The sequence below is a fragment of the Jaculus jaculus genome, chromosome 2, assembly GCF_020740685.1.
Source record: "Jaculus jaculus isolate mJacJac1 chromosome 2, mJacJac1.mat.Y.cur, whole genome shotgun sequence".
In the NCBI taxonomy this organism is placed as follows: domain Eukaryota; kingdom Metazoa; phylum Chordata; class Mammalia; order Rodentia; family Dipodidae; genus Jaculus; species Jaculus jaculus.
Genome location: NC_059103.1, coordinates 34,726,787 through 34,749,643, shown reverse-complemented (window position 1 = coordinate 34,749,643; position 22,857 = coordinate 34,726,787). Strand labels below are relative to the sequence as shown.

General features: G+C 39.6%; 1 protein-coding gene across 3 annotated transcripts in view; it reads right to left on the bottom strand.

Moving 5' to 3' along the window:
* LOC101611428 (zinc finger protein 25-like) overlaps positions 1 to 22,857 on the bottom strand; it is a 72,172-nt gene that overhangs the window by 29,733 nt on the left and 19,582 nt on the right. For 2 of the 3 annotated variants that reach the window (XM_045142894.1, XM_045142896.1), the window contains exons 2-3: positions 16,627 to 16,914; positions 11,349 to 11,475 (exon numbers count right to left, since the gene is read on the bottom strand). In XM_045142894.1, coding sequence (XP_044998829.1) covers positions 11,349 to 11,475; positions 16,627 to 16,647 — 148 coding nt within the window. In that variant the 5' untranslated portion in view covers positions 16,648 to 16,914. The remainder of the gene's footprint in view (positions 1 to 11,348; positions 11,476 to 16,626; positions 16,915 to 22,857) is intronic. The other variant, XM_045142895.1, reaches the window with a different exon arrangement.

Here is a 22,857-nt window from a genome sequence, read left to right as displayed (position 1 = left end):
CTCTGGCATACATACTTGGGGCTGTTTTTGACTAAATGTGCACAGTGTTTGGTTAACTTTTAGAATCTACCTGTGTTTTATTCCACTCAGCCTATATGAATACTCCCATAGCAGGGAAACTCAACCCCTAGGAGCACCTTTGTAGATACTCTCAGAGTCTTAAGAGCCACATCTAAAACCTTAAGCTCCTACCCTGAAAATATATAACATCAAATCAACTGATACAGCTAAGAATACCCAGCTAGCTAGAAAATGCAAGCATTAACTTAATCCAAGATGCAAAAATATATACATTATAACACAAGAAACACAAAAAAGCAAGACAATATACATCCACTGAAAAGTATTAATGCATCAGAAATGACCTCCAGTGAGAACGAGTTAGAGGAAATGCCTGAAATAGATTTCAAAAGAATGATTGTAAATATGTTCAAAGAAGTCAGAGAACAAATCAAAGGAGTCAAAGAGGAACTTAAAGAGGAAATCAAAGGAATCAAAGATGCAGGACACCAATTTCATGAAATAAAAAAGGCAATACAAGACATAAATAAGGAAATAGAAATAATAAAGAAAAACCAGTAAGGATCACTAGCAATGAAGAACACAGTTAATGAAATATAAAACTCTGTAGAAAATCTCACCAGTAGAATGGATGAAGGAGACGACATAATATCTAAGCTAAACCAGGTGGCAGATACAGGCCAACAAAGAAAAAGACAAACTTATAGAAAAGTATGAGTGGGAATTTCAAGATATTCAGGACACTATGAAAAGATCAAATATTAGAATTCAGGGCATAGTAGAAGCAGGAGAATTTCACTCAAAAGCATAGTAGGTGTCTTCAACAAAATCATAGAAGAAAATTTCCCCCAAATTGGGAAAAAGGTGCCAATACAGATACAGGAAGCCTTTAGAACCCCAGCCAGACAAAACCTGGAAAGAACCTCTCCTCGCCATATTATAATAAAACTTCCAAACACACGCACCAAAGAAAAAATACTGAAAGCAGTTAGAGAGAAAAATCAAGTTACCTACAAAAGTAAGCCCAACAGGATTACAGCAGATTATTCAACACAAACTTTTACAGCCAGAAGGGCTTGGGGTGATATATCCCAAGTTCTGAAAGATAACAACAGTCAACCAAGGTTACCTTATCCTGCAAAGTTATCCATTCAAATAGACGGAGAAATAAGGACATTCCATGACAAAAGCAGGTTAAAGGAGTATTTGAAGACAAAACCAGCTCTACAGAAAATACTTGATAGAATCCTCCATGCTGAACAAAAGGAAAAGCACACATATAAGGAACCTAGAAAAAACAAGCAATACTCAAATACTAGTTAACACAAGAAAGCAAAGATAGAAACAGAACCACACACACAAAACAAATGGCAAACATAAATACCCACTTTTCAATAATATCTCTTAATATCAACGGCCTCAATGCCCCAACGAAAAGACACAGAATTGCAGACTGGGTTAAAAAGCAGGATCCTAAAATTTGTTGTCTCCAAGAATCTCACCTTTCTACAAAGGATAGACATTATATTAGGGTGAAAGGTTGGAAGACGGTGTTTCAAACAAATGGGCCTAAAAAGAAAAAAGGGTTTGCTATCCTAATATCGGACAGGGTAGACTTTAGCCCAACGTTAGTCAAGAAAGATAAGGAAGATCACTTTATATTGTTTAAGGGCACACTCCAACAGGAGGACATTACAATCCTAAACAAATATGCACCTAACATGCGGGCTCACAAATTCGTCAAACAAACACTATTAGAACTAAGGTCACAGATAATACCAAACACATTGGTGGTGGGTGACTTCAACACCACACTCTCATCAATTGACAGGTTGTCCCGGGAAAAAGTAAACAGAGAGGCATCCGGACTAAATGAGGTCATAAAGGAATGGACTTAACAGATATATACAGGACATTTCATCCAAAGGCTGCAGAATATGCATTCTTTTCAGCAGCACAGGGAACATTCTCTAAAATAGACCATACATTAGGACACAAAGCAAATCTTAACAAATTCAGGAAAATTGAAATAATTACTTGCATTCTATCTGACCACAATGGAATTAAACTACAAATCAGTAGCAAGAAAGGCTATAGAGCATACACAAAATGCTGGAAACTAAACAATACACTACTAAATGATGAATGGGTCAAGGAAGAAATCAAAAAGGAAATAAAAAAATTTATAGAGTCAAATGATAATGAGAACACAACATACCAAAATCTCTGGGACACAATGAAGGCAGTTCTAAGAGGTAAATTTATAGCCTTAAGTGCCTATATTAAGAAATTAGAAAGGTCGCAAGTAAACGACCTAATGCTTCGCCTTAAAGCCTTGGAAAAAGAAGAACAAGGCAAACCAAAAATCAGTAGAAGGGAAGAAATAATAAAGATTAGGGCAGAAATTAATGAAATAGAAACAAAAAGAACAATCCAAAGAATTAATGAAACAAAGAGTTGGTTCTTTGAAAGGATACACAAGATTGATAAACCCTTACCAAAGCTGACCAAAAGAAAGAGAAAAGAGACACAAATTAATAAAATCAGAGATGAACAAGGTAACATCACAACAGATTCCAGAGAAATTCAAAAAATCATAGGGACATACTAAAAAAGCATATACTCCACAAAGTATGAAAATCTGAAATAATTGGATGATTTCCTTGATCTATATGACCTACCTAAATTAAATCAAAATGAGATTAATCACTTAAATAGACCTATAACAAACATGGAGATCCGAACACTTATCAATAATCTCCCAACTAAAAAAAGCCCAGGCCCAGATGGATTCACTACTGAATGTTACCAGACTTTTAAGGAAGAGCTAACACCATTTCTTTTTAAGCTTTTCGAGGAAATAGAAAAAGAAGGAATTCTACCAAACTCCTTCTATGAGGCCAGCATAACCCTGATACCAAAATCAGGCAAAGATAGAACAAAAAAAAAAATTACAGACCAATCTCCCTCATGAACATAGATGCAAAAATTCTCAACAAAATATTCGCAAACAGAATGCAAGAGTATATCAAAAAGATTATTCCCTCTGACCAAGTAGGCTTTTTCCCAGAGATGCAGGGATGGTTCAAGATACGCAAATCTATAAATGTAATATATTACATAAAAGGGCTGAAGGACAAAAATCACAAGATCATCTCATTAGACGCAGAGAAAGCATTTGACAAAATCCAACATCCCTTCATGATAAAAGTCCTACAGAGACTGGGAATAGAAGGAACATATCTCAATATAATAAAAGCTATTTATGACAAGCCTACAGCCAACATATTACTAAATGGGGAAAAACTGGAAGCTTTCCCACTAAAATCAAGAACAAGACAAGGGTGTCCACTGTCCCCACTTTTATTTAGTTTTGGAAGTCTTAGCCATAGCAATAAGGCAAGAGACACACATAAAAGGGATACAAATTGGAAAGGAAGAGATCAAGTTATCATTATTTGCAGATGACATGATTCTATACATAAAGGACCCTAAAGACTCTACTAGCAAACTGTTAGAGCTGATCAAAACCTACAGCAATGTAACAGGATACAAAATAAATACACAGTAATCAGTAGCCTTCATATATGCTAACAACAAACTCACAGAGGATGAAATCAGAGAATCACTCCCGTTGACAATTGCATCAAAAAAAATAAAGTACCTTGGAATAAACCTAACCAAGGAAGTAAAGAATCTCTACAATGAGAATTTTAAAACACTCAAGCGAGAAATTGCAGAAGACACTAGAAAGTGGAGAAACATCCCTTGTTCCTGGATTGGAAGAATCAATATTGTGAAAATGGCAATCTTACCTAAAGCAACCTACACATTTAAGGCAATAACTATCAAAATTCGAAAGGCTTTCTTCATGGAAATAGAAAAAACAATCCAAAAATTCATTTGGAATCACAAAAAACCTCGAGTATCTAAAATAATACTGAGCAACAAAAAAGAGGCTGCTGGTATCACCATACCTGATTTTAACCTATACTACAGTGCCATAGTAACAAAAACAGCATGGTACTGGCACAAAAACAGACATGTAGATCAGTGGAACAGAATAGAGGACCCAGATGTAAGCACAAGTAGCTATAGCCACCTGATATTCGATAAAAGTGCCAAAAATACTCATTGGAGAAGAGACAGCCTCTTCAGCAAATGGTGTTTTGAAAACTGGATATTTATCTGCAGAAGGATGAAAATAGACTCTTCTCTCTCGCCATGCACAAGAATTAAGTCCAAATGGATTAAAGACCTTAACATCAGACCTGAAACTCTGAAACTGCTAGAGGAAAAAGTAGGGGAAACCCTTCAACATATCGGTCTTGGCAAAGACTTTCTGAATACAACCCCAATTGCTCAGGCAATGAAACCACAGATTAATCACTGGGACCTCATGAAATGAAAAAGATTTTGCTCTGCAAAGGACACAGTGAAAAAAGCAAAGAGGCAACCTACAGAATGGGAAAAAATCTTCGCCAGCTATATATCTGATAGAGGATTAATATCTAGGATATACAAAGAACTCAAAAAGTTAAATAATAAGGAATCAAACAAGCCAATCAAAAAATGGGCTATGGAGCTAAATAGAGAGTTCTCAAAGGAAGAAATACGAATGGCATATAAGCATCTAAAAAAATGTTCTACGTCACTAGTCATCAGGGAAATGCAGATTAAAACTACACTGAGATTCCATCTCACTCTTGTCAGATTGGCCACCATCATGAAAACAAATGATCATAAATGTTGGCGGGGATGTGGAAAAAAAGGAACCTTTCTACACTGCTGGTGGGAATGCAATCTGGTCCAGACATTGTGGAAAACAGTGTGGAGGTTCCTAAAACAGCTAAAGATTGATCTACCATATGACCCAGCTATAGCACTCCTAGGCATATATCCGAAGGACTCATCTCATTTCCTTAGAAGTACGTGCTCAACCATGTTTATTGCTGCTCAATCTAGAATAGCTGGGAAATGGAACCAGCCTAGATGTCCCTCAACTGATGAGTGGATAATGAAGATGTGGCACATTTATACAATGGAGTTCTACTCAGCGGTAAAGAAAAATGAAGTCATGAAATTTGCAGAAAAATGGATGGACCTGGAAAGTATTAAACTAAGTGAGGTTACCCAGGCCCAGAAAGCCAAGCGCCACATGTTCTCTCTCATATGTGGATCCTAGCTACAGATGACTGGGCTTCTGCGTGAGAAGGAAAATACTTAGTAGCAGAGGCCAGTAAGGTAAAAAGGAGACATAAAGTGTAGAGAAAGGAAGGGAAGAGGATACTTAATAGGTTGATATTGTATATATGTAATTACAATGATTGTAATGGGGAGGTAATATGATGGAGAATGGAATTTCAAATGGGAAAGTGTGGGGGTGGGGAGGGAGGGAATTACCATAGTATATATTTTATAATCATGGAAAATGTTAATAAAAATTTTAAAAAAAAATTTTAATATCTGTTTAAGAGTCAATAATTGTATTATTTATATGTTTACTTGTTTTTATGACCCTTCCTGGGGAATTGAACTTAGATGGGTAAAAGGCACTTACTTGCAAGTCTGCAGATCAGGTTTAACTCCACCTAAAATTGGTCCCAGAGAGGTCCAAGTGTCAGTGAGGTCAATGAGCCTATAGGAATTGGAGGTGCAGCCAGGAGAAGCCAGATGCTTGTGGGAAAGCTACACCAGATCACATGAAGTAAAGCATCAAAAGCAAATGACAAGAGAGATTCTGATTCAAGCAGCAAACACCCCAAGGATGTTCTCAGACCACCACACATGTGTGGTGGCATGAACACATCCATATAAACATACAACTTTTTAAATATTCATTTATTTAGAGAGAGAGAGAGAAGCAGACAGAGAGAAAGAGAGAGGGTATGGGCACACCAGGGCCTGTAGCCCTTGCAAAGACTCCAATCACATGCACCACACTTTGTGCATCTGGTTTTATGTGCGTACTAGGGTCCTAACCCGAGCCATCAGCCTTTGCAAGCAAGCACCTTTAACCACTGAACCATTTTTCTAGCCCCATATACATTTTTTTGTTTGTTTGTTTGGTTGGTTGGTTTTTCAAGGCCGGGTCTCACTCTAGCCCAGGCTGACTGAAATTCACTATGTAGTCTCAGGGTGGCCTTGATCTCACAGAAATCCTCCTATCTTTGCCTCCTGAGTGCTGACATTAAAGGCATGTACCACCACATCTGGCCATATACAATTTTTTAAAAACACATATATTTAATGAAAACTGGTATTTAAAATAAAACATGCTACAACTACAAAGATTAACCAAAAAGCAGTATACTGAGACTAGAGAGATGGCTCAGCAGTTCTAGTACTTGCTTGCTTGCAAAGCCTGATGGTGGCCCAGGTTCACTTCTCTAGTACCCACATAAAACCAGATACACAAATGATGCATGCATCTGTAGTCTGTTCTCACATGCCAATACCTTCTCTTTCTCTTCATCACAAATAATAAGTAAATAAATTATATATAAATAAATAACTTTTTGAAAAATCAGTGTACTGGCATAAAAAGAGATACAAACAAGATGGACATGGTGCCTCATACCAATAATCCCAGCAATGAGAAGGCTTAGATAGGGTCACTGTCAGCTCAAGGCCTGGGGTCAGAGTAAGACCCTGAATCAAACAAAAAATAAAAATAAAGACAAAAAAAACAATGGAATACAGTAGACAAACCAAAATAGGTACATATATATATTCAGTATTACACTCTGGATCTAAAAGATACTCCAAAGACCACACGCTAAATTCTGGGTCACTGTGAACATGCGCTAGAAGGGGTGTAGGAATGGATGTCAGTCCCTTGCTCTCTGCTTCCTAGCTGAAATGAGGTCAGCACCCACGTGCTCCCCTACCACGATGTTCTTCCTCACTAAACACCAGGCGTGGGGGCGCACACCTTTAATCCCAGCACTCAGGAGGCAGAGTAGGAGGATCACCATGAGTCCAAAGCCACCCTGAAATTTACATAGTGAATTCCAGGTCAGCCTGAGCTAGAGTGAGACCCTACCTCAAAAACCCAAATAAATACAAACAAACAAAAAAAACGTCTTCACCATAGTATCAATGTGATATGACCAAGTAATTATTAACTGAAACCTCTAAAAACCTTGAGCCAAAGTATCTTTCTTTTTTTAAGATGTCTCCCTCAGATAATTTTGTCAGAATGGTAGAAAGCTGACAATCAGTCAACTAATTTTTTTGTTTGGTTCTTTTGTTTTTTCAAGATAGGGTTTCACTCTAGCTCAGGCTGACCTGGAATTCACTATGTTGTCTCAGGGTGGCCTCAAACTCACAGCGATCCTCCTACCTCTGCCTCCCGAGTGCTGGAATTAAAGGTGTACGCCACCATGCCCGGCTTATCAGTCAACGACTTTTCAAACAGGATCTAACACCTTACATTCAAGGCAGGAATTTTCACCTATAAATGTTGCTCAAAACCATGGGCATCCACATGCTGAAGAAATGAAGTAGATGCATTGATGCTTGCTCTTAGCATGTACATAAATTAATTCATAGTTGATCAAGATTGAAATGTCAGATCTCCAAGTATGAGGCTGCTAAAGGTATGGGAAGCACTTTGAGTTAAATGAACTATGGCATTCTTCCTTCCTCAGCCTGCCAAGTGCAGGGATTAGAGACATGAGCCACCATACCCAACTACACAAAGAACATTTTGATATATGACAAAAATAGACAATATAAGGAAATACAGACAAGTAGTACACAGAGCATCAAACTCAAAGTCACCTGTAAGGAAAAGCAAAGGATCAACAGAATGAAGAACCAACCTACAGAATGAGAAAATACTAGCAAACTATTTAACCAATAGGAGACTATTTTATTAATACTATTTATTTATAAAGGCCTCAAACCCTAAACAGCAGAAAAGCAAATGATTTGATTAAGTCTCTGAAAACAGCTTGAGCAAACATTTCTCAAATATGACATAAAAATATCCAATAAATATATGGCAAAATCCTTATATCTCTAAGCCATCACGGAAATGACAATTAATATGACACAAGGAATCATTGCACTGTAGTCAGAACGGTTATTACCTAAGACTGGTAACTTTCATAAACAGATGGCAAGATATAAATTAGTATAGTGCCTATGAAATATAGTGCAATGCTTTCAAGAAAACTATATATATATATTGGCAGAACATGGTGATCACACGTGTCAACCTAGCACAAAGCAGACATAACCTAGCTGCCCTTGGCTAACCTGAGAAGCTAAGATCTGCCTGAAAAACATGACACTCTGATACAAACAAAACTAGATACACATATAGCACACGAGACCACTCTACTACCATTGGCTATGTATGTTCAAAGGAAATCAAGCCAGTATTTTGAGAGAAATCTGCATTTCCATGTACATTGTTAAGATCCAAGATAGGTAATCTAGGTCAGGGTTCCTCAACAGGGAACAGGCAAAGAATATGCAGTATCAATATACAGGTGAATAGTAGGCGTACATTAAAAATAAATGAAAAGGTTGCCACATTTCACTAGGGACATGGACAGAAGAAAAGAGTGTTATGTGAAACTGTAGTATAGCTCTTTCCTCTGGGCTTGAAATAACCATCACCATCCTAAAGTCCAGCAAGAAACCTTACCCTCAATTACAGCAATGAGATGGGTAAGTGGAATTCTACAGCTGACATCTAGGTCTATGATAAATTTAGTGGTTTTGAACTCCTAAACTGATATTACAAAAAGAAAATTAGGGCTAGGAAGACTGTTCAGTGGTTAAGGGCATTTGTTTGCAAAGTCTGCTGGCCTGGGTTCAGTTCCCATGTAAAGCCAGATACACAAAGTGGTGCATGTATCTGAAGTTCATCTGCAGAAGCAAGAGGCCATGGTGTGCCCACACTTACATAAATAAATATTTTTTAAAAAACGGGCTGGAAAGATGGCTTAGTGGTTAAGGCACTTGCTGCAGATCCCACGTAAGCCACATGCACAAAGCTGTGGCAAACACAAGGTGTCACACTCCCACTAGGTGGCACAAGCGTCTAGAGTTCAATTGCAGTGGCTCAGACCCTGGGGCACCAATTCTCTCTCTCTGGTTCTAAAAAATAAAGGTTTAAAAAAAAAGAAAGAAAGAAAATTATGTGACTGGAGCTTGATTCCTCAGTACCTACATAAAGCCAGATGCACAAAGTGGCACATGCATCTGGAGTCTGTTTATAGTGGCTAGCCTGGCATGCCCATTCTTTATGTCTGTCTCTCTTCTATCTCTCTCTTTGCGTGCAAATATATGGGAAAAAAAAAAGTTGACAGCCAAGTATGGTAGCATAGACCTTTAAAAAAAAAAAAAAAAAAAAGAATGGGGGCTGGAGAGATGGCTCCGTGGTTAAAGGCTCTTGCCTGCAAAGCCTGACCGCCCAGTGTTTGATTCTCCAGCACCCACATAAAGCTAGATGCACAAAGTGGCACATGTATCTGGAGTTTATATGCAGTGGCAAGAGTAGCTGGTGCACTATATTCACTCTCTTTCTATCTGTCACTTTCTGTCAATCTCTAAAATAAATTAATTAATTAAAAAAAGAAAATGACTCTGCCCAACATTGTGTGGCATAATGAGGTTAAAAACTGTGCTTGAGTTTTTCAGAAAGACAACTGTCTCAGAGTCACTTTTACTCTTTAAGTAACCCAAATAAGCTCATCTTGCTTGGAATCATGGTAGTTTTCCTTGGGCTACTGACTCCTTCAATATTTGGAGTTGAATAAATATTTCTTCTTTATCTCCTAAGGAAAGTCAGGTGACCTAAGTGAAATATGTCAGCAACAAAAAGTAAAATATTTGTATGTACTCACTATACTTGCAAGATAAAGTTGCCTCAAACAAAGAGAACAGGGCAGGAGAAATGGCTTAGCAGTGAAGGCACTTGCCTACAAAACCTAAGGACCCAGGTTTGACTTCCCAGGACCCATATAAGCCAGACGCTCAGGTGGCACATGCTTCTGGAGTTCATTTGCAGTGGCTGGAGGCCCTGGTAGACACATTCTCTCTATTTTTCTCTTTCTGCTTCTAACTCTCTCAAATGGGTACATCCACAAGGAAGGAGTAACTTATGTTCAATAGTTTCCTATATGGTTGACAAAAATTAATTGGATATTTCAAAATTGCTATCAGAGAAGCGTTTATTTTTATTTCTTTGTATAGAGAGAAAGAGAGAGGGGAAAGACAGAGATGGCAGAGCCAGGGCCTCAGCCACTGCAATTGAGCACCAGATGCTTACGCCAACTAGTGGGCATGTGTGACCTTGCACTTGCCTCACTCTTGTACATCTGGTTAATGTGGGATCTGGAATATAAAATATAGGCCCTTACTCTTTACAGGCAAGCACCTTAACCACTAAGCCATTTCTCCAGCCCAGAGAAACTTAAATATTCCCTGATTGACAGACTAACCAATTACGTTCCCCTGATCATGACATTTTTTTTAATGTTTATTTATTTATTTCAAAGTGACAGAGAAAGAGGCAGAGAGAGAGAATGGGCATGCCAGGGCCTCCAGCCACTGCAAACGAACTCCAGACGCATGTCCCCCCTTGTGCATCTGGATAACATGGATCCTGGGGAATTGAGCCTCGAACCGGGGTCCTCAGGCTTCACAGGCAAGCGCTTAACCGCTAAGCCATCTCTCCAGTCCTGATCATGACATTTTAAATGCGTACTGCAAAGACACATTGTTCTGCATAAATATGTGGTATTTCCCTGTGTTTTAAGTTAAAGTGTAGCTATCCATTGAGTATTAAAAGTTAGCAATGGGGCTGGAGAGATGGCTTAGCAGTTAAGCGCTTGCCTGTGAAGCCTGAGGATCCTGGTTCGAGGCTCGATACTCCAGGACCCACGTTAGCCAGATGCACAAGGGGACGTACGCATCTGGAGTTCGGTTTGCAGTGGCTGGAGGCCCTGGCATGCCCATTCTCTCTCTATATCTGCCCCTTTCTCTCTCTCTCTCTGTCGCTCTCAAATAAGTAAAAATAAAAAAAAAAAAAATTTAAACAAAGTTAGCAATGGGGATGACTGCTAAGTGGTCAAAGGTGCTGGTTCTGCAAGCCTGCCAACACGAGTCTAGATCCCCAGCACCCATGTAAAGCCAGACACAAAGTGCCAAATAAGATAGATCCAGTCCCAAAACAAGGTGGAAGCAAGTTATGCCCTGACCTCCATGCACTCATAGTATATGCACATGCACCCACACACACTAAGTAAGTTACTGATAATTCTCAGCCTCAGGAACCAAGAAAGAAGTGAGTACTGAGAACAACTCACCCAAGAACACCAGGCTGTTGTAGTTCTCCAGCATCACATCTCTGTACAGGATCTTCTGAGCAATATTTAGCTCATGCCACTCCTGCCAGGTGAAGTCCACAGCTATGTCCTCAAAGGAGACTGACTCCTGTAATGACATATTTCTCTTTAGCACAAGCAAAAGACTTATGAACACAAATGGGAATTCACTTTTCTGTGTGTACGTTGCTTTTACAGTGTCTTTTAGAGAGGACAGTTTAAATGTCATAGAAGGAAAAATCAATACAAATACGTCTGCATTGTTTCATTAATTGAAGAAATATGACTTTTTTTCTGTGAAATTACAACAGAAAAACTCTGTATCTGGAGGCTGGACAGATGGCTTAATAGTTAAGGCACTGGCCTGCAAAGCCTAAGGACCCAGGTTTGATTCCCCAGCACCCACATAAGCCAGACACTCAAGGTAGCACATGTGTCTGAAGCTTTTTTGCAGTGACTAGATATGTGTAAACCCAACCATGTGAAAATAACATTAAATCTATAAAGAATAAATGAAGAAAAGGCATATCTTGGGCCTAGTGGCATAGCAACATGGTATACTGCATACGAAAAATGTGCAAAGTCATGAATTCAACTCCAAGCACCTAGAGCAGAGAATGTCTTATTCTTCAGTTATGGTGCGTTGATGACATATGGTGTCAAGTAAATCAAGGCAGAGGTTACAAAAAGGGGGAAGATACTTAGGACTTTTGCATATGCAACATGCATAAATTAATCCTGAATTAAGTAAGTAATAAATCAAAGGTTTCTCGTCTATTTGTATCAGTTAATTTCACTGCAGCCTTTGTTGTAGACATATATCATGTATACTTTGCACTATGCATGCCATTGTCCATGTAACTCCAATAAACATTACTTGAAACACCTTAGCTCAGATGCATGTAATGAACTGCAGAATTACTGTACATACATACAGTTTCCTGTTCTTACTGGAGCAAAATATTTTAATAACAGAAAAGAAATACTTTTTTATTTTACTGTCATTCATCAGTTTTAAGTTTTTTATTTATCCATTCATTCATGTGAATAGGCATATGAGCAAAACAAGGTCTCCTGCTACTGTACATGACCACTGGGTGCATGCACCACTCTGGGTCTGGCTTTATATGGCTGTTGGGAAACTGAACCCAGGCAAGCTGGCATTGCAAGCAATAACCTTTAACAGCTAAACCACTTTGACCTGCTTCCATTCCTCAACTTTTGAACACCAAGTGAGTTATATATTTCATTGTATTGTGTTAGACTAAGAAGCACATCCATCTATTAGTATGAAAAGTTGCTTTGGGGACTGAAGAGATGAGTTAGTGGTTAAGGTGCTTGCCAGCAAAGCCAAAGGACCCATGCTCAATTCCCCAGTCCCCACATAAAGCCAGATGCACAAGGTGGTGCATGCATCTGGAGTTTGTTTGCAGTGTCTAGAGGCCCTGGTGTGTGTGCACATGAACGTGCCCCCGTCTCTCCCCCCACCGCGGCTCTCTCTCAAATAAATTAATTAAATAAATATTTAAAATTTCAAAGTTGCTTTCATCTTTACTAAGTAGGAAAAGCAAGAGGAATCATTTTATGAGTACTATGTCAACTCCACTTCTTCAAATAATTAAATAGAACTACACAATCACCACTATTGTATGTATGCATAGGAACACAAATTAGAATGTCAAAAAACTACTTTACACTCATGCTTACTATAACGTTACTCAGTCACAGTCCAGATATGGGAGCATTTGAAATGCTTCTTAAGTAAGGGTACAGATCATTCCTCCCAGCTTCAGGTCATGCAGCTGCTCCCCTGAGGGGCTCCACCCCAGTGAGACTGCGGTCAAGGAGTGTACTCAGGAGCAGATATACCCTAGCTTGTAGGACAGTTTTTCCTCCATGCAGAGCGCAATGGCATCTTGGATAAAGAATACTTTGGCTTGGCAGCCATGGCAACTTTAGAGCAGAACAAATACAGTGATAGGCAGGTCTATGGCCATAATAATGAAGCTATTGACACTCCCTAGTGACAAAAGATAAGGGTCACAAGACCCTTACCTGGGGTTCTAGCTATTTTCCCTCTGACCTTCTCACCCTCTACAAGTGGCCTTGGGAAATACTAGGTTACACAGGAAGTAGTAGATTAGCTACAGCGGAGAACTCCAATAATGTGGTTTCCTTGAGGTCACCATCCAGGTGGGACATGTGCTAATTTAGTGTATTGCAGTAACACTAGTAAACTCGCTGGTTTGCCAAAACTGGATTTTGGTGTGGTTGTGCTTTGTTCTGTCATTTGTGCCCCAGCTAATGTGTCTAGACATGTGTTTGTGTCTCCCAAGGGAGAAAGTTTCACACAACACCTCCAAGCGATCAGACATGGCCGCTGTCAGCTCTTGGTATAAGGCAAGTTCTGACATATGAGACCAGGAAGATCAGGGGTAAGGATGAAGACACATCACTCTTTAAACTTTGCAAGGGGGAAGCTCAATCCACAGGCATTTTCTAGGCATAGTCCTGCTGAGACAAGACAGGAGAGATGCAAAGATTGTTTTCATACAGGTCAAATGTATCTTCTCAGATCTTGTGTCATGTGAAATGTTCTCAAAAGAATTTTCAAATTCCTCAAAATTCCTTTGTTCCATTACTCAGAAAAAAAGAAAAGACAAAATTCTGTCTGTTATATACCATGTGGAACAAATGCTGATCATACTATGTAAGGAGGAAATTGATATATAGGAAGGTAGGAAGGGAAGTGGAATTTCTGCAATGTGTTGTTAGACCTAGGAGATGCTAGAACTGCTGCTACTCTGGATTTGAAACCCAGCTTCCCATGTATGGGTAAAGCTCAGGTAACCTATGATAAAGAAGTAAAGAAGCAAAGATAGGGAAAACTACAGGATAAGAGCATCAGAATCTAGAATCAGTCTGGGAGTCAAAACCTCAACAGAACTGAGAAAACTGTCAAGAAATAATTCTTCTTTTCTTAATGACATCAACAAGGTTATTTTTATTTTTAAAGGGGGGGCTGGAGAGATGGCTTAACGGTTAAGGCATTTAACCCACACTAGCTAGATGCACAAAGGGGGCACACACATCTGGAGTTTGTTTACAGTGGCTGGAGGCTGTGGCGCACCTATTCTCTCTCTTTCTCTCTCTCTCTCTCTCTCTCTCTCTCTGCTTCTTTCTCCCTCTCAAATAAATAAAAAAATTAAAATATTGAAGGAACTAAAAAAAAAAGTATGCTTATTTATGGCCAGAATTATCATCTTGAAGTTATACTAAAATTCCTTTCTTTACTAAATATAAACAATGTACTTCCTAAAACCACTTCACAATTCCAGCAGCACAAGGAAATTTTTAAAGGTAAGTGTAAGCAGGGCACGGTGACATATGCCTTTAAGCCTAGTTCTTAGGAGGCTGAAGTAGGAGGATCTCTGAAATTATGAAACCAGACTGAGAGAACGAGCTACTGAGTGAGTTCCAGGTCAGCCTTGGCTAGAAGAGTGTGACCCTGCAGGAGGCAAAAAGCCACATCTGTGTCAAAGATTTTTTTACAAAGTTTGGGCTGGGAAGATGGCTCAGAAGTTTAAAGGAGCCTGCTTGCAAAGTCTGCTGGTCCGGGTTTGATTCACCAGTATCCATGTATAGCCAGACATACAAAGTGGCACATACATTAGGAATTTGTATGCACAGGAAAGAGTCCCTACAATGCCCATTATCTATCTTCATTATTAAAGAGAGCTGTAATGTTGCACATCCCAAAACAAAATTTAAGTACCAGGTAAAATCTTGGGAATGTGTAACTTAGCAGACTACCAGCTTCCACGAACCCAAAGCTAAGGATGCTATCATCTAACAGCTGACAGAGGTGACTCTGCTTTGCTCTATCCCACCTACATGTTATACTCATTCATGTATTTAGTAAATGTCTTGATTCATAACATCTTGGTCTGTGACTATAAAAGATAATGTAGGGCTGGAGAGATGGCTTAGCAGTTAAGGCAAAGCTAAAGGACCCAGGTTCAATTCCCTAGGACCCACATAAGCCAAGACAAGGGGGTGCATGCATCTGGAATTCATGGGCAATGGCTGGAGGCCCTGGCATGTCCTTTCCCTCCTCCCCTCCCTGCCCCCATCTATCTATCTCCTTCCCTCCCTCCCTCCCTCCCTCCTTCCCTCCCTCCCTCTCTCAAATAAATAAAAATCAAATATATTCTTTTAAAAAAGATAATGTGCCAGGCATGGTGGTACATGCCTTTAATCCCAACACTTGGGAGGCAGAGGTAGGAGGCCCTGAGTTCAAGGCCACCCTGAGACTCCATAGTGAATTCCAGGTCAGCCTGGACTAGAGTGAGACCCTACCTCAAAAAATCAAAAACAAAAACAAAAATAAAAAAAAGATAATGTAACCACATCCACTAGGAACACTTTATTTGAGGCAACCTGAATCCCTGTTCCCATACCATCTTCATTCATATTTGATGCAGATTAATCTCATGCCATTTGCAAGCAGGTGCCTTTAACTGCTGAGCCATTGTCCCTGCTCTTATGCATTTTGAAATGAGAGCTGTGTTGTGTACAAACAGGAGAAGTAAGCCAACCAATTCTATTTCTTAGACAATTATCAATTTCTAGAATTTACTCAAATCATTAAACCTTGATGTAATTTACATTCTTAGAGTAAGTAACTAAGAAAATCATACACACTGCCATTGTGGAGACAGACAGCTAAGGTGCACTCCCTCGCTCTCCCGCGTGCTCTCTCGTGCCCTCTCCCTCCCCCTCTCTCTCTCCCCTCCTTCTCTCTCCCAGTTCCTTTCCTCCCCACCCACTCAAGCTGGGGCTTAAGTCTGAAGTCTATATATCTCTACTTAATCAACTCACTGACTTTGCTTCTTTCTGGTTCCTCAAATTCTTTCCTAGGGACCTGGCTTTACCTGAGTGGAAGTTGCTAACAGGAAGTGGGAGGGAAGATACAGGACCACTCACTCCTCAAGCAACAGGTGGCAGTGCTGGGAATCATGTAGCACATCTCTCCTACCCTGATCATTCTCTACTCAATCTGAGGAGGCTGGGCTTCAGGGAATAGCTACCTAGAGAGGGCTGAGGTCCCAGCATTGGAACAGGATGCCCACCCCACCCCATAGCCAGAGGGGATAGGGACACAGTGGCCTTCGGAGTTGAAAGATGGGGAGCCACTGCTGCCAGTTACACCACCTACACACAGCTTCCGTGCCCTGGTGCTGGCTGCCACCACACTCACCATTTCCGGATTCGCAGACATCCCACGTTCTCCCTTGTCTGTCTCAACAGCAGCGTGTGCAGATGACACAGCAGTCTCCTGGGCCTCCTGAGCAAGGGTAGAAGAGTCGGCGGAACACAAGATGATGGGAGGATTGCAGATTCAGAGGCAAAAGCCCAGCAACAGCTTGTAGGCTGACTCTTCCTCTCTGTCTGTGAGACTGATTGGATAGTCCTCACACCAGTGCCTCCGGTGGACAGGGCTTCAGATCCCAGCCTCTCAGACCCTGAGTAATAGAAGGCAGCAACCCTTGGATGAATAAAACAAGAATGACAAGTTCAGGCCTTTAGTTAATTTTAGGGAAAGGCTTCCTGTGGAAGAATATAGCTCCTATTAAACATTTGAACTTTGCATGAAAGGTTGTATCAGTTTATTAATTACATATAAATGTATAACTTATTCACAAATGAAAATAATATAAGACCTTAAAAACTTCTTCTTTCCAACTCTGTTCTTTTGAGAAGAGACAGAGCCTTGAATGGGAAGCATTATCTAAGACAGAAGTGTCCATTACAAATAAAATGTGAGGGGGACTGTAACTTTTTCAAGTTTTTTATTAACATATAAAATAATGGGTTTCATTAAGGTCATTTCACATGTGTATCATAATACTGGCCCTGTTTTTATTGATTTTCTTTGCCCAGTGCCCTCCCTAGTACCCACTGCCCTTTATGGGCTAGTTTCCTTTCTTCCATCAATACTGCCGCCTTAGCTTTCCTATCACATGTATTCCAGGAAGTGTAGGGTTAATATCAAAGGGAATGCAAATAATTGGTATGCATGTAGATTGCACTATAAATGTTTTCAAATTTTTCCGAAGATAATGAAAATATGCCTTAGGTCTCTGAGATTCTTGAATCTACAGTTTCACTTGTTTCTTTTGAATTTTTTTAAAGTGAATGCTAAAAAATATTAACCCTATAGGAACATATATGTACTACAGACACAAAAAGAAGAATGTCCACAAAGTATCTGTGGTAAATACAATCTTTGATAGTGGAATACTGAGAAGCTTTTTTTCCTTAACAATGGAAACAAGACAAATATGCATGATTAGCCCCTATTCCATTCAGTGTTGGACTGGAAGTTCTAGCTGATGTAATAAAGGAACCGTAGTAGACAGAATAGCTCCCAATGATGGCAAAAGCAACTATACGTGCAATTAGGTTACAGACAGTAGTACAGGTGGTAGAGCAACTGAATATGCACACAGTGAGTAGTGAACCTTTTCTCCAACTTCATACCATAAGCCTAATTCAAGCAGGATTGATAAGGGCATAAAATAAGTCAAAATAAATAAAGCAAGACGTTTTTATATACCAGCAAAATTGGATAAAAATTTAAAAGATGCTATTAAAAAACCAGTATCATTTGCATTAGCATGTAAACTATATAAGGTTCCATAAAAACTATAAATTATCTAGAAAATTGAAGAAAACTACATAAGTGGTTAATATTTTAAAAATTGATTACTTTTTAATATCCCTATAACATAAAAAAGAAAATGAAATTTTGGAAATAATTTTTAATTAGTTTTCAATAGTATAAGTTTTCTTTCATCAAGTAGAAACTTTATATAAGAAGTTTTAAATGTCCTCACTTACTTAGAGAAAAACTGAACTCAGTATCAGTAAATGTAGAAACATTTTATTTATATCCATAAAATTAAGAATATTTAAATTTATTTGAGGAGTGGAGAGAAAATGGGTGTGCCAGGACCTCCTGCTGCTACAAGTGAACTCCAGATGCATGTGCCACTTTGCGCATCTGGCTTTACATGGGTCCTGAAGAAATCAAACCTGGGCCATCAGGCTTTTCAAGAAAGTGCCTTTAACTACTAAGCCATCTATCTAGCTCTCTACCTATATAATTAAAAACTCAGAGGCCAGGTGTGGTGGCACACACCTTTAATCCCAGCACTCAGGAGGCAGAGGTAGGAGGATTGCCTTGAGTTTGGAGCCACCCTGAGACTACAGAGTACATTCCAGGTCAGCCTGGACTAGAGTGAGACCATACCTCAAAAAACCAAAACCAAAAACAAACAAACAAAAAAAACCTCAGCATTGTAAAGAGAGCAACTCTCTATGAACTGACTGGTTCATCAAAATCCCAGCAGTGCTTCTCATGTGTGTTCAAAGTTAAAGTTGATCTTTTAAGTTTACATGGAAATGTAAAGGTACAGAGCATGCAAGATAATCTTGAAATGTGAAGCCTGAGGACTTTCTTTCCAGATCTCAAAGACCTGCTAAAAGTTACAGAAATGAAAATAATATGGTGCTAAAGCAGAGCTAGATAAACTAACTGAAGGAACAGAATAGGGAACTGGAGAATAAACCATATATATGGTATCCTGATTAATGATAAATGTGGCACAACAATTCACTGGGAAGATAGAGGATCTTTGTACTAAATACACTAAATTGTGCTAGGGAGAAAATGAATATTCTTTTACCATACACAAAACTCAATCCAAGATGGATTGCAGAATGAACTCCAGCCACGTGCGCCCCCTTGTGTGCATGTGCAACATTGCATGCTTGCATCTAGCTACACTGGACCTGGAGATTTATTTGAATGTGAGTTCTTAGGCTTAGCGAGCGAGTACCTCACCCGCTAAGTCATCTCTCTAGCCCCTTGCACAGCTTTTGATGACACCATGACCTTCTCCGGGCAGTTTGACAATGTGTGGTACTGACAGGAATGCCTTGATTTTCAAGAGATTTTGATTGAACACCTGTGTCACACACCTGTCATTCACTCATTCATTCATTCAATCAGCCTGCATTCAACAAAAACCTCTTGAGCTGCGTGTGGTGGCACATGCCTTTAATCCTAGCACTTAGGAGGCAGAGGTAGGATCGCTGTGAGTTCGAGGCCAGCCTGAGACTACATTGTGTATTCTAGATCAGCATGGCCTAGAGTGAGACCCTACCTCAAAATAAAAATAAGTAAATAAATAAATAAAAAGCCTCTTCAGTGTCTATGACCCTCCAGACATGTACTAGGACAAGAGGAAAAATGTGATGGACTTTCTAACTGTAAAACTCCTGGCAATGATTGCAGCACTGGGAAGGCTGCTATGACAGTCTTATACAATGGCCACACTTCCCACTCTCCTAGGCATGGTGGACATTGTGGCATCAGGCTATGGAGACCAGTAACTATACTAACAGTGAAGTCAGACACTATTCAAAAGACAGGGACAAGGAAACAGAGCACCGAGGTCGGTGCGTGTTCTGCCAGCTCCTCCCTAGCCAACCTGGTTCAGTCCGCTTCTGAGGTTTATATGAATACTCCAGCTTTGTAGATGGAGTGACAAGTCTTGAAAATGTTCGTGGCCATTAAGAAACAAATTCTCTTGGAATGTGGCTTCTCAGCTTGTTTCCTCAGGTGGGTTACTTGAGAGAAGGTAAAAGAAAGGCATATTTAGCACCCCAGAAAAGGTAGACTTAAGGATGGCTCAGTGTCTGTATTGAGAGAAGTCTTGTTCTCAGAAAAATGGGGAGTGAGTGTTCGTGCTCCTGTAATCCACTGCATTCCTAACTACTTATTCTAATGAGAGAAACAATTACTGCACATGACTTAATTAACACAATTTAATACATTTGCTACAATCGCACCTGCTGAATGTTAATCATCTTTAAAGGGAATGACTGATGTAAAACTTTCTTACTTCTGCTACTGAGAAAAACAAAGCTGGGCGTGGTGCCGCACGCTCTTAATCCCAGCACTTGGGAGGCAGAGGTAGGAGGATCCCCAAGAGTTCAAGGCCAGCCTGGGTGAGTGCCAGGTTGGCCTGGGCTAGAGTGAGACTCTACCTCCAAAAAGTCAAAATGAAGAAGAAGACCAAGGCTGAAATCTGAACCTTATTTCAATTTGTTATTTAAATGATGGGCTATGAGTAGAAATGTTTCCACTGGCTCTTTCTCACATAGAATGAGAAATTTCTCTGGAATAGAAGATGTTTACATGTCCACTACTGGTCATCTCTTCTATGTCTTAAATCCTTTACTATCAGAAAGGTGTAATGTTTGAGCTAGTGGGTTTCTGCTGGCTTGCGGGCATACCCTCAAACTACTGTATCCATCTTGTTTTTGATGATGTTTTCTGTGTGTGTGTTTTTTTCCTCTTGGAAATAAATTAATATATTGTTTTCAAAAAACAAAAAAAGATGGATTGCAGATCAATACCTGAAAGGTACAAGAATGCTTTACAAATAAAATATTTGTCACACATACCTGAGTATCCGACTTCATATTTTCCAGAATCTATGTAAATCCCAACACTGTAGCACTGCAAGCATATGTAATACTAGTACACTTACTGTGAGAAGGAAGGAATCTGCCAGAAGCTCAGGAGCCAGTTAGTCTGGCAAAACCAGGCAACTAGAGGCCCTGCCACAAATGAGACAGAATTGTAGGACTGACAGCTGTCTAATTTCCATTTGCACACCACAACTCACGTGCACCCATGCTCACAACCCACCCACATACATACATTAAGCATACAACACAAACACACACACACAAAGCAAGCGTTTAGAAGAACACTTAAAACATCTTTGCAATATACAAAATACAAATACAAAAAAAGGAATAAATGGACATAATTGGACTATATTAATGTTAAATTTTTTGCTGACCAAAAAGATAACATTCAAGGGGCTGGGAAGACGGCTCAGCAAACAAGACATTTGCTTTCAAAGCCTCCCAGCTGGACTTCAATTTCCCATTACCTACATGAAGCACAAGGGGCACACGCATCTGGAGTTCATTTGCAGTAGCAAGAGGCCCTGGTGTGCCCATGCTTTTTCTGTCTCTCTCTTTACCCTAAATAAGTAAATAAAAATATTTTTAAAAATATACCCCTCAGAGGCTATAAAGGCAATCTTTAAAGCATAACACATACATGTGAAAAAGCCTTTTACCAATAATACATAAAGAACTCTTATGAGAGATAGCTCAGCCATTTGCTTGCCTAACCACCCAGGTTCAATTCCCCAGTACCCACATAAAACCAGATGCACAAAATGGCTTATATACCCAAAGTTCATTTGTAGTGGCAAGAAGCCCTGATGTGCCCATTCATTCTCATATATTCTCTCTGTGCCTCTCTCTCTCTCTCTCTCTCTCTCTCCTCTCTTTCTGCTTGCAAATAATATATATATGTGTATGTGTGTTTGTGTGTGTGTATTTTATGTAATCTATAAAGAAGCTAAAAACTGGGCTGGGAAGATTGCTTAGCAGTTAAGGTGCTTGCAAGGTCAAAGGACCCAGGTTTGATTCCCCAGTACCCACATAAAGCCAGATGCACAAGGTGGTGCAGGCGTCTGGAGTTGGTTTGCAATGGCTTAGAGGTCCTGCTGCACCAATTCTCTCTTTATCTGCCTCTCTCTCTCTCTCTCTCTCTCTAATAAATAAGAAACTAAAAACTGATTTAAAAAAAAAAAAAACATGGACAAGATGATAAAAAGTTCCTCCTTTATCAAGGCACTAGCCTGGGCTGACCTAGAACTCACTCTTGTAGCCCCAAGCAGACCTTAAAGTCACAGGGACCACTCACCAAATTCAGGTCAAAATTGAAAGACCTACGGGTCCCTTACAATTAAGGCATTAATAACTACCTCAAAACATTAAAAACCATCCTATGAAGCCAGGCGTGGTGGTGCATGCCTTTAATCCCCACTCAGGAGGTAGAGGTATGAGGATTGCCATGAATTTGAGGCCACCCTGAGACTACATAGTGAATTCCAGGCCAGCCTGAGCTAGAGTGAAACCCTACCTAGAAAAACAAAAATAAAGCCATCCTATGAGAATTTGAGCTAGTGTCCTGTTGTATCCATTCAATTTTTGGGAGGGGTGAGGGGGGGTTCTTTGGTTTTGAGACAGGTTCTCACTATGTAACCCAAGATGCCCTCTAACTTGCCTTTTAACTCCCTATGCCTGGGATTAGAGGTATGCACCACCATTCCCAATTATTTTTACATATTTCAGACAAATGATACCATTCTGTGTGGCATATTGTCAGGTTTCTTTTTTGCATAAAAGTATCCAAGTTATCATAGTTTATTTGCTTGCTGATCAGAACTCATTTTCCAAAGCTGCGATTTTACAGAGAAACTGAGACTATAGTTTCCATGTGTTCATTTATTCTTTTGCTCAAAATTTCTTTTCTTAGTATCTTGTATGTATA